General features: G+C 46.2%; 1 protein-coding gene and 1 non-coding gene across 2 annotated transcripts in view; one reads left to right on the top strand and one right to left on the bottom strand.

Annotated features, from left to right (window-relative positions):
• LOC137336011 (zinc finger protein 850-like) overlaps positions 1 to 13,183 on the top strand; it is a 99,063-nt gene that overhangs the window by 61,509 nt on the left and 24,371 nt on the right. Inside the window, 2 exon segments of the mRNA XM_068001515.1 lie at positions 6,357 to 7,306; positions 8,620 to 8,764. Coding sequence (XP_067857616.1) covers positions 6,357 to 7,306; positions 8,620 to 8,764 — 1,095 coding nt within the window.
• Positions 11,779 to 11,872, bottom strand: trnay-gua (transfer RNA tyrosine (anticodon GUA)). The gene is made up of 2 exons: positions 11,836 to 11,872; positions 11,779 to 11,814 (listed from the first exon to the last, which is right to left on the bottom strand). It is a non-coding gene; the product is annotated as a tRNA-Tyr (tRNA).

Genomic DNA, 13,183 nt, shown 5'->3' with positions numbered 1-13,183 from the left:
GATTTAACCGCCAGACTGAAATCATTCCCCATGAATCTGAAGCGTCTTACGGAAAACGGCAGTGCGAACTGTTATGTTCGTGTCATGACTTGAAAGACCCTCCAATTACCGACAGTATCTTTGAACGAGTTGTGCAGCCAAACCGCGATAGAAGCCGCTTTGCATTCGTCAAACGTGTCGGTGACGATATTGGGGTTGATCAGGGTCGATTTCAATTATTTAAAATCTCACCATGTGACCCGAAGATTGACGGCAGAATCGAGTTTTTCCTGTAAGTCCTGAATTGAAGGGAAAGACGCAACAAGCAGGTCGGAGAAATGAAGAGCAGAAAATGTGGATGAAACTTGCACGAGTGAAAATCCCTGTATGTTGGAAGACTCAGTCCCCAGTGGTGGAGAGGTTTGGGATTTCAAGCTGTCTCACAGCTCACACACACACCATTGGCTCATTTAATCACCTTCAACAACTCGATTACATCATCACTTAATCTTCTATACACAAGGAAATACAAACTTTGTCCACGCAACCTGTCCGCATATTTTAAATATTTTAGCCCAGTTATCATTCTGGTCAATTCTGGTGAATCTGCACTGCACCCCCGCCAAAGCCAATATATCCTCCCTCAGGCGTGGTGTCCAGAACTGAATGCAGTACTCTAAATGTGGTCTCAGCAGAGTTTATGCAACTGTAACATTTTTTTTATTCGTTTATGGGATGTGGGCGTCGCTGGCAAGGCCGGCATTTATTGCCCATCCCTAATTGCCCTTGAGAAGGTGGTGGTGAGCCGCCTTCATGAATCGCTGCAGTCCGTGTGGTGAAGGTTCTCCCACAGTGCTGTTAGGAAGGGAGTTCCAGGATTTTGACCTGGAGACGACGAAGGGACGGCGATATATTTCCAAGTCGCGATGATGTGTGACTTGGAGGGGGACGTGCAGGTGGTGTTGTTCCCATGTGCCTGCTGCCCTTGTCCCTTTAGGTGGTGGAGGTTGCGGGTTTGGGAGGTGCTGTCGAAGAAGCCTTGGCGAGTTGCTGCAGTGCATCTGTGGATGGTACACACTGCAGCCACAGTGCGTTGGTGGTGAAGGGAGTGAATGTTTAGGGTGGTGGATGGGGTGCCACTCAAGCGGGCTGCTTTGTCCTGGATGGTGTCGAGCTTTTTGAGTGGTGTTGGAGCTGCACTCATCCAGGCAAGTGGAGAGTATTCCATCAGACTCCTGACTTGTGCCTTGTAGATGGTTTTGGTGAGTGAGGAGGTCATTCACTCGCCGCAGAATACCCAGCCTCTGACCTGCTCTTGTAGCCACAGTATTTATGTGGATGGTCCAGTTACGTTTCTGGTCAATGGTGACCCCCAGAATGTTGATTGTGTTGGATTCGGCGATGGTAATGCCATTGAATATCAAGGGGAGGTGGTTAGACTCTCTCTTGTTGGATATGGTCATTGCCTGGCACTTGTCTGGCGCGAATGTTACTTGCCATTATAAGCCCAAGCCTGCATATTGTTCAAGTCTTGCTGCATGCAGGCACTGACTGCTTCATTATCTGAGGGGTTGCGATTGGAACTGAACACTGTGCAAACATCAGCGAACATCCCTATTTCTGACCTTATGATTGAGGGAAGGTCATTGATGAAGCAGTTGAAGATGGTTGGGCACTGGACACTGCCCTGAGGAACTCCTGCAGCAATGTACTTGGGCTGAGATTATTGGCCTCCAACAACCACTACCATCTTCCTTTGTGCTAAGTATGACTCCAGCCACTGTAGAGTTTTCCCTCTAATTCCCATTGATTTCAATTTTACTTGGGCTCCTTGATGCCACACTCGGTCAAATGCTAGCTTGATGTCAAAGACAGTCACTCTCACCTCACCTCTGGAATTCAGCTCTTTCGTCCATGTTTGCTCCAAGGTTGTAATGTGGTCTGGAGCCGAGTGGTCCTGGCGGAACCCAAACTGAGCATCGCTGAGCAGGTTATTGGTGAGTAAGTGCCACTTGATAGCACTGTCGACGACATCTTCCATCACTTTGCTGATGATTGAGAGTAGACTGATGGGGCGGTAATTGGCCGGATTGGATTTGTCCTGCTTTTTGTGGACAGGACATACCTGGGCAATTTTCCAATTTGTCGGGTAGGTGCCAGTGTTATAGCTGTACTGAAACAGTTGGGCTAGAGGCGCAGCTAGTTCTGGAGCACAAGTCTTTAGCACTACAGCCGGGATGTTGTCGGGGCCCACAGCCTTTGCTGTATCCAGTGCACTCAGCCGTTTCTTGATATCACGTGGAGTGAATCGAATTGGCTGAAAACTGGCTTCTGTGATGGTGGGGATATCGGGAGGAGGCCGAGATGGATCATCCACTCGGCACTTCTGGCTGAAGTTGGTTGTTTGTGGAATCGTTTAGCTCTGTCTATATCATGTTGCTTCTGCTGTTCAGCATGTATATAACTTCCACCCTTTGTATTCCAGCTCCCTTGAGATAAAGGCCCACATTCCATTAGCCTTTTTAATTACTTTTGTACCTGTCCACCGATTTTTAGTGATTGCTGTACTTGGACCCCTAAATATCTCTGCTTCCCCACAGTTGCTTGCTTCTCTCCATTTACAAAATGCTCTTAATGATCTTGCTTAGGTCCAAAGTGGATGACCTCACATTTTCCCATATTGAAAGTTTGAACACGCTGGGGGTCTTATCTATAGAAATGAGAAGGCTGAGCATGACCTGAAATAGGACTTTAAGATTATGCAAGGGTTTGATAGGTCAGATGTAGATAAGGTGTTTGTACTTTGGGGGTAGGGACTCCAAAGCCTGGGGCTAATAATGTAAGATAGTGATTAATAAATCCATTATAACATTCAAGAGAACCATATTTACGCAGAGTCGTTAGAATGTTCATCTCGCTATCACAAGAAGTAGTTAAGGCGAAAAGCATGGATGCATTTACGGGGAAACGAGATAAACACATGGAGGAGAAAGGACTATTAGGGTTTGCTCCTCGGGTTAGATGAAGAGGAGTTGGAGGAGGCTCGTCTGCAGCATAAACATCGGTATAGTCTAGTTGGGCCCAATTGCCTGTTTCTGTGATGTACATTCTATGTAATTCTATGTAACTCCATCTGCCACAATTTTACCAGCTCACTTCATCTATCAATTTCCCTTTGCAACTTTATGCTCCCATCTACATTACTCACTGTGCCACCTAACTTGGTGTCGTCGACAAACTTGGATATATGGCTCTCTATTTCTTCATTTGCCTCATTTATGCATATTGTAAAAAGCTGATGCCCCGGTACGACCAACTGTCCGCTCATCCCTCCAGTCAATTTATCATAAGGCCATAAGATCATAAGAGATAGGAGCAGGAGCAGGCCATTCGGCCCCTCGAGCCTGCTCCACCATTTGAGATCATGGCTGATCTGATGTTTATCTCAACTCCACTTACCCACCCTTTCCCCATTTCCTTTGACTCCCTTGCGAATCAAAAATCTGTCTAACTCAGCCTTGAATGTATTCAATGACTCAGCCTCCACAGCTTTATGGGGTAGAGAATTGCAAAGATTCACAACCCCCCTGGGAGAAGAACTTCTTCCTCATTTCCGTCTCAAACGAGCGACCCCTTATTCTGAGACTATGCCCCCTAGTTTTAGATTCCCCCATGAGGGGTAACAACCTCTCAGCATCTCCTCTCATTCTTCTAAACTCCAATAATTATAGACCCAACCTGATCAATCTTTCCTCATAAGACAACCCTTCCATCCCCGGAATCAACCGAGTGAACCTTCTCTGGACTGCCTCCAATGCAATATGCCCTTCCTTAAATAAGGTCACCAGAACTGTACGCAGTACTCCAGATGTGGTTTCACCAGCACCCTGTACAGTTGTAGCATGACTTCCCTGCTTTTATAGTCCATCCTTCTAGAAGTAAAGGCCAATATTCCGTTTGCCTTCTGGATTACCTGCTGCACTTTTATGTTGACTTTTTATGTTTCATGTACGAGGACACCCAGATCCCTCTGTACTGCAGCATTTTGAAGTATTTCTCCATTCAAATAATATTTTGCTTTTTTATTTTTCCTCCCAAAGTGGATGACTTCACATTATAGTCCATCTACCAAATTTTTGCCCATCCGCTTAACCTGTCAATATCTCTTTACAGACACTTTGAGTCCTTATCGCAACTTGCTTTTCCACCTATCTTTGTATCATCAACAAATTTGGCCACAAGACACTCTGTTCCTTCATCCAAGCCATTAATATATATTGTAAATAGTTGAGACCCCAGCACTGATCCCTGCGGCACCCCACACGTTACAGGAAATTCCTAGAAATTCCTGCTGCTCCTATTGGTCCGGATCTCTCCTTAATCACCAGGGCCGGGTTGATGGTGAAACTGACGGTCCTGAGTTGCAGTTGGAAAATAAACATTAATTGAACCCGTCAGTTGCAACAATAAAACGAAATTAATTAAAGTTACCGAAATTTTTTCTTTCTGGATTTCACCAAAGTGGGGGGAGGGGGCTTCTATGCCGTGTGTTTGTGCCGGTTTAAATGGCACGAAGGGCTGGGGTTTCAGTTTATTTTATTGTCCTTGGTCCAAACGCGCTCTCCCTGCTTCCAATGTCTTTGCTTTTCGGCAACATATTACGAGATAAGCAATGGCGGCGGCATCACCCAGCATGCATCGCGGTACAGATTGTGACCTATCTGAATCAGTGGAGCACAGTGCGCAGGCGCAGTAGTGACTCATTATCGGTCAGTGTGTCCTGAGCATGCGCGGTCAGTCGAGGCTGCGGGAGGAGCGCGTTCGGTGCAGGTGAGAGGATCGGAGCAAGAGGATCAATAAACCCCGGGGCCCGGGTCCGGGCTCAGGCCCAGGCTCAGGCTTCACAAACCCCGAGTGCGGCCCCAGACCCGAATATAAAACAGTGAACATTATCCCCCCTCACTACCCGCCGGTTTCCGGTTTCGCTCCGGACCAACTCTCAACAAAAGGCCGCGGCCCCGCGCGTGCGCGGTGTAAACTAGGAATTCTCAGGGAGTGTCTGTAAATGAAGGAGAAATGGTGATCGGTCAGGGAGCGTCTGTAAATGAAGGAGAAATGGTGATCGGTCAGGGAGAGTCTGTAAATGAAGGAGAAATGGTGATCGGTCAGGGAGCGTCTGTAAATGAAGGAGAAATGGTGATCGGTCAGGGAGCGTCTGTAAATGAAGGAGAAATGGTGATCGGTCAGGGAGCGTCTGTAAATGAAGGAGAAATGGTGATCGGTCAGGGAGCGTCTGTAAATGAAGGAGAAATGGTGATCTCTGCACCTTTCGTCATCCAGGGAGCTCCAGCTTTGGATGCCGTTCCTTTCCTCCTCGTGGGAATCTGTCTGCTCTGTACTCAAACCCACTCCTCCTCGAAGGCCTCCCATTGTTCAATTACTGTTTTGTTGCCAATTTTTGATTCCAATTCACCTGGACAAGATCCCTTTTTAACTCACTGGAATTAGTCCTCCTCCAGTTAAGAATTTTCACATTTGACTGTCCCCTGTCCTTTTCCATAACTGTTCTAAACCTAATGAGATTATGATCACTGCTGCCCCACTGAAACATGCTCCACCTGCCCCACTTCATTCTCCACACCGAGCCCACTGCTTCTCTCACGTTCACTCTCTCACATTCACTCTCTCACACTCTCACACTCTCTCACATTCACTCTTTCACGCTCTCACGCTTTCACTCATTATATAAGGCCACTGAAAGATGATGCGATGGGTTTGGATTTCAGCACAGGGAGGAGGGAGAGTGTGTTGGACGGGGATTTACAGCTTTGAGGAATAAGAGAGGTAAGAATGTTCCATAGAAAGTAGAGTTATCTGAACTGAATTTCTATCCTGTACTTACAGTGATAATTTTTATAAACTCCTTTTACAGGGTATTTGAAGGGGAGGATTTGCAGAGGGAAACTCAAACCAAAGATCATGTCAAGATCTGACAGAATCACTCGATTCATGAGGACCTGAATATCATCGGCCTTTGAATGTGGAAGGAGAAATGTTTCTCTGTTCTGTCTGAGAGAAGATTTCATACATCAGTGTGAGTGGAAAATCACCGAGACACACACACCCGAGTGAGAGTGTTCCAGTGCACTGACTGTGGAAAGAGCTTTAACCAGTTACATAGTCTGAAAAAACATCGCACCATTCACAGTGGGGAGAAACCGTACACGTGTTCTGTGTGTGGACGAGGCTTCAACTGATCGTCCAACCTGGAGAGACACAAGGACACCCGGACCACGGAGAAACCGTGGAAATGTGGGGACTGTGGGAAGGGATTCAATTACCCATCAGAGCTGGAAACTCATTGACGCAGTCACACTGGGGAGAGGCCGTTCTCCTGCTCCATGTGTAAGAAGGGATTTACTCGGTCTTCCCACCTGCTGATACACCAGCGAGTTCACTCCGATGAGAGACCTTTTAAATGCTCTGACTGTGGGAAGAGTTTTAAAAGCATAAACAAACTTCTGAGACATCAACACAGTGACACTGGGAAGAGGCCGTTCATGTGCTCCGTGTGTAAGAAGAGATTTACTCAGTCATCCCACCTGCTGGCACACCGGCGAATTCACACTGGGGAGAGACCGTTCATCTGCTCCGTGTGTGGGAAGAGATTCACTCAGTCATCGCACCTTTTGTCACACCGGCGAGTTCACACTGGGGAGAGGCCGTTCTCCTGTTCCGTGTGTAAGAAGAGATTCACTCAGTCATCCACCCTGCTGATACACCAGCGAGTTCACACTGAAGAGAGGCCATTCTCCTGCTCTGTGTGTAAGAAGAGATTCACTCGGTCATCCCACCTTCTGTCACACCAGCGAGTTCACACAGAGGAGAGGCCGTTCTCCTGCTCTGTGTGCGGGAAGAGATTTACTCAGTCATCCAACCTGCTGAGACACCAGCGAGTTCACTCTGATGAGAGACCTTTTAAATGTTCTGACAGTGAGAAGAGGTTTAAAAGCAAAAGGAATCTGCTGAGACACAAAATCGCTCACACTGGGGAGAGACCGTTCTCCTGCTCCGTGTGTAAGAAGAGATTCACTCGGTCATCCCACCTGCTGACACACCAGCGAGTTCACACTGGGGAGAGGCCGTTCACCTGCTCTGTGTGTAAGAAGCAATTTACTCATTCATCCAACCTGCTGAGACACCAGCATGTTCACACTGAAGAGAGACCTTTTAAATGTTCTGACTGTGGGGAGAGGTTTAAAAGCAAAAGGAATCTGTTGACACACCAACGTACTCACACTGGGGAGAGGCCGTTCACCTGCTCCGTGTGAGTGAAGGGATTCACTATTTCATCCGAACTGCTGACGCACCAGCGAATTCACGGTGGGGAGAGACCTTTTAAATGTTCTGACTGTGAGAAGAGATATAAAAGCACAAATGATCTCCTGAAACACCAACACATGCCCATTGGGGAGAGACTGTTCACCTGCTCCATGTGTGGGAAGGGATTCACTCAGTCATCACACGTGCTGAGACACCAGCGAGTTCACATATGACTGCAGGGGTTGGATTCTGCTGTTAATCCCATCCAGGACTGAACCATGTTCATTCTGACAGTTGGGGTTTGTTTCTGCTGATGTTAATAACCCCTATAACTGGGCTGGAGTTTAATATTCAAGATATCTGTAAAATAAATCAGCATTGTTTTAAACCCTTATTGTAGATTTTGGTCTTTCCCACTTGAGTGTTTAGCATCACCTGACTGGAGCTCAGAAAGGACAATCTGGGGGGAGGATCGTCCGGTGGGAACAGAACTTCAGCCTGGACACAGTCCTTCAGGGCCACACTGAGAGGGGCAAACGGCACTTTGGCCTTTCTCGTCTCTCTTCACTGACAGCAAAGTCACCGTGAGACGTCCAGTCTAAAAATGACAGTGGTAATTATTCTATGGAGATTTAACCTGTTTGAGTGACAGTCCTGAGTCCACCATTTAAGGCAGGCGTTAACTCATTTAAAATAAACCTGTTAAAAATAAGTGAGTTAAAGTCTGCGTTAAAACAGCAGACGGAGGAGTTCACAGGAGCCTGTTAACTGCTGGTACAATTATACAACAGTCATTCGATCTCCAGATAAAGAAGGACCTGCAGTGTGTTTCCAGAATTCACGATTTTATTGATGTGTGCGTGTTAGACACCAGGATCACTAAAAATACACGACCCGGACCATCCACAGGGTGGGGGCGATCCCGACAGTTACTCTGGGATCACTCTCACTGCGGAACTCCACCACTGACCCTGCTGAAGGTTGCAGGCTCAGGGAGTGGGGCCTCCAGGAGTGGACTGTAGGAAAGCTGGGTTTCAGTATCCTGACAAATATATGCCGAGGAACCAGAGGAATCCTTACTAAGGAACCGTCTGGGGTTTTACCTCTCAGTGTGGGTCTCAGGGTGAATGATTCCCGACTCCCTGAACTGTCTTACATTTAACCCAGGTCGGAACAGGATGAATTCAGTTCACAGGAGAATTGGGACAAATATCACCCACAATCGAGGGAGACACAAGCAGCCATTAGAGAAACTCAGAGATCTTTGGAAAAGAAGATGGTGCACAATTGTGGGAATAATAGCAAACATCTTTCCAGCTACGTCAGGAGTCAGAAGACCATTAAAGATGGTTTTAGGGCCACTGAAAGGCAGTTCGGGACAGATTCCCGGGTTATGGCAGAGCTGTTAAATGACTATTTCTCATCAGCCTACATTCCTGTGGATGATGCTCAGATTCCAGCTGTGGGATGTGCTGTCGACAATAACATCATAAATATTAAAATAGAAAGGGATGTCATCTTGGATAAAATATGAAATCTCAAAATACTTTGTGCTCTAGGTCCAGATGATATCCACCCCCGGGTGTTTAAAGAGATGGGACGGGTGCTCTGTGAGCCCCTTGCCTGTATCTTCAACAGCTCAATAGAGTCAGGGATTGTTCCCTGAGATTGGAAGGTTGCTCACGTAGTTCCCATTTTCATTAAAGGGGACAAATCAGAGCCAGGGGAATGACAGGCCCATCAGTGTGACATCGATCTGAGGGAAGATGCTTGAAGGGATCCTAAGAGATGCTGTTTATGATCATGGGGAAAGAGAAGGAGCCATTCGAGATACTCAACATGGCTTCTGGGAAAGAAGGTCGTGTCTCACAAACTTGCTTGAGTTTTTTGAAGAAGTTGCTGGGTCAGTGGATGAGGGTAATCCTGTTCACATTGTCTATCTCAGGGGTGTCAAACTCATTTCCTATGGTGAACCTGACCCGATATCCTGGCACTTGGCCTGGACCACATTCAGCACAAGTTATTAAACTGGAAATAGATGAAGATGAACTACATTGTTACTTACGTACATTTAGATGTTGTTTACTGCTGCTGCTGCTCCCGATACCTGGTGCCTCTTAGCTTGAACTATTGCACCAACATTTGGAGTAAATGACTGGGCTGAGGCCTGTCTTGGATAAAAACATGAGGACCACTTGTCATTCCAGAACTGTGTGCCCCAAACACTAACCGTGGAAGTGAATTCCACAGACTGCCTACTCCCTATGTAAAGAAGTTTCTCTTGACTACTGCTCTAAAACAGATAGCAGGGGTTAATTGTAGCGACTCACACTGTATAAGGTGGAAAGTGATGTTCCACAAGGATTGGTTCTGGGACCACTGTTCACAATTCACATAAATGATTTGGTCTCGGGAATCGGAAGTACAATTTCAAAATTTACAGATGACACCAGATTGGCGGGTGGGGTGGAGTTTAGATAATATTGATGAAGATTGCGATCAAATACAAAATAAATTGATAAACTTGTAAAATGGGTGCATAATTGGCCAATGAATTTTAATGCAGATGACAGTGGAGTGGAGCATTTTGGTAGCAAGAATTTGGAAATTGTGCCCTGTATACCCAAGTCCAAGTCATTAATGTATATCAAGGAAAGCAGTGGTCCCAGCACCGACCCCTGGGGAACACCACTGTACACCTCCCTCCATTCCGAAAAACAACCTTTCACCACTACCCTCTGTTTCCTGTTATTTAGCCAATTCTGTATCCATGCTGCTGCTGCCCCTTTTATTCCATGGGCTTCAATCTTGATGACAAGCCCATTATGTGGCACTTTATCTAACGCCTTTTGGAAGTCCATACACACCACATCAACTGCATTGCCCTCATCGACCCTCTCTGTTACCTTCTCAAAAAACTGTATCAAGTTCGTTAAACACGATTTGCCTTTAACAAATCCGTGCTGGCTTTCCCTCATCCTTGTCCAAGTGACTGCTAATTCTATCCTGGATTATCATTGCTAGAACTTTCCCCACTACCGAGGTTAAACTGACTGGTCTGTAGACGCTGGGTTTTATCTTTCACTCTTTCTTGAACAAGGGTGTAACATTTGCAATTCTCCAGTCCTCTGGCATCATCCCCATATCTAAGGATGTTTGGAAGATTATGGCCAGTACCTCTACAATTTCCACCGTTACTTCCCTCACTAAGCGAGGATGCATCCCATCCGGACCAGGTGACGTTTCTACTTTAAGTACAGCCAGCCTTTCAAGTACCTCCTCTTTATGAATTTTTAGCCAATCCAGTATCTTAACTACATCTTCCTTTACTGACATTCTGGCAGCATCTTCTTCCTTGGTGAAGACAGATGGAAAGTATTTATTTAGTACCTCTGCCATGCTCACTGCCTCACAATGCTACTTCCTCACTATAATTGAGACTAGTGGTGCAATGGATAACGCATATGATTATGGATTAGAAAGCAAGAGGTTCGATTCCTACTTGGTTTGGGAATTTTTTTGCAAACTGTACATTATTTTATTGCTTTCAATACCTTGCAAACTGTCCAACTTGGTGGTGCTGCCTGGATCCAGACCTGGTAAGTGCCTTCTTAGTGCAGCAAGCAGTGCATCAGTGTCATAATCTGAGGGTCCTGAATTCAATCTTCAGAGAAGGCATCAGCTTTCCATCTTTGCTGCAGAGCAAAATCAAGAACTTTTGCTGACTGCAGCCCATCAAAAGATGTTCTGCCCCTTGACCTCTCTGTACTCAAACACACAGTAAAGTTTAGGAAGTACATGGGCTATGGACTCGCTGACAACACTCTTCTTTCTGTATAATTGCACCAAGACAATCGGTGAGTGGAGAATATAATCAACGATCCCACTACTTCTCACATGCCAAGTGAGCGCTCTGCCAGTTGAGCTAATTCCTCGTTTGCTGTTTGTAAATCGCCCTTCACAGTTCCCGCCTCACACTCGCCTCCAAGCTGCTCCACGACCAGCAGAGAAATCTTGATTTGGGTTGCCGCTCCTTGAATATATTAAATACTTTGCTCCAATCGGCGGTATCGAGCATCAGCAAGTGAGGAACAGCAGAACGGGAAGCCACAGTAATCATGAATGATGCTGAGAAGAGCCCGAGCCTGCGGAAGGAAGACGAGGTCACCGGAAAGCAACAGCCGCCCGAGCTTGAGGGAGCAGCGTGAGCCCTGACTGACTGATTGATCGAAGACCTTTTTGCCTGAAATTGAGGGCGATTTGAAGTGTTGCTGCTCAAAGGCACTCCCTGCTGGTGAGCAGAGGGAAATGCTCGAGTGAAACAGCCGTGCTCGGGCAGAGACAGAAAGCTTTCAGGTTTGAGAAAGGAAAAGTGGTGTCCTGTGACTCAGTGGCAACATGTTAATCTGGGAGGTGCCTGCAAAGTTCAGAGAACGACGTTGAGGTAATTGCTGCTTATTCCAAAAGCACACTCACTCCTTCGAGCCGGAATTGAACCAGCGACCTCAGGATGACTTTACTTTGTTTAATTCACTACAGTCCTCCGCTCTACCAGCTGAGCTATCGAAGGGAAGCGATAGAAAGAATTGTCTTTGGTGATTGTTCACCGTGCGCCTGTTGACATGTTCAGACTCATGGAGTCCGGTGCTGATCGAAGACTTCTTTTGCCTGAAAGTGAGAGCTGAGTGTTTTGAAGTATTGCTGCTCAAAAGCACTCCCTGCTGGTGAGCAGAGGCAAAACATCCTTGTTTGGACAGGCACAGAAAGTTTTACGGTTTGTGAAAGGAAAATAGGCGTCCTTTGCCTTCATGGCAACATGTTAATCTGTGAGGTGCCTGTTAAGTTAAGAGAGCGATCTTGAACTAATTGCTGCTTATTGCAAAAGCACGCGTGCTCCTTCGAGCCGGAATTGAACAAATGACATAAGGATGACTTTGTCTTATTTTCCGCGACAGTCTTGTCACTTGACCAGCTGAGGTATCGAAGGGAAGCGGCAAAAATGTTTCACTTTGGTGATTGTTCACCGTGCACCTTTGACACACCCGGACTCGTGGATTCCAGTGCTCATGACTGAGGCTGACTCAGTACCTGCTCATACCGCAGTGCTGTGGGAGTGTGAGCTGCTCCGTGTTCGCCACAGCCTGGGCCAGTGACACAATGAATAATGTGACTGATTATTGATCTGGAGATTGTGGATTCAAGTTTACGGAGGGTGTAAAGTGGAAGGCCGGGCCTTGAGAGCATTGGAATAGTCGAGTCGAGAGGTAAACAAAGGCTGGGATGAGGGTTTCAGCAGCAGAACTTCATTCTGGCAGTTGGGATTTGTTTCTGCTGATGTTAATAACCGCTATAACTGTGCTGAAATTCTATATTCTGGATCTATGTCAAATAAATCAACTTTGTTTCAAACAGAATGGTTCAAATACTTGCTGAAATCAAGATAAGAGACTAATTGATGTCCTAATTACCGATTATTATGCCTTTTCTCCTTTCTCACTGTAAATTATTTCAGTTCTCATTCCTTCAATTACTCTCATGGCCAAGTCCCAGTTCCCCGGTCCTTCCTGAGTGCCTTTTCCAGCCTTGGGATCCAGGGAAGGTATCGGTAATGTACCCCGGATCACGAAACACAAAACCCAGTCTGTGAATCACTTTCAGCTACTGGACTTATCGTGTGTCCCACTGCATCTCTCTCACCTTCAATGTGTGGATAGAGCATCAGGCCTGGGAATCTCGTCTTAAATTTAAATACACTCAGCAAATGTATTGAACAAAATACAAACAAGTAAACACATCACGGACCAATAATCCATTTCTATATTTACAGGAGTAAGTATGTTGTCTTAATCCTTTAGTGGACAGAATAAAGAAAAATCCCAAA

This window comes from Heptranchias perlo, chromosome 20 (assembly GCF_035084215.1).
Source record: "Heptranchias perlo isolate sHepPer1 chromosome 20, sHepPer1.hap1, whole genome shotgun sequence".
Taxonomy (NCBI): Eukaryota; Metazoa; Chordata; class Chondrichthyes; order Hexanchiformes; family Hexanchidae; genus Heptranchias; species Heptranchias perlo.
This window is presented reverse-complemented; position numbering and strand designations above follow the sequence as displayed.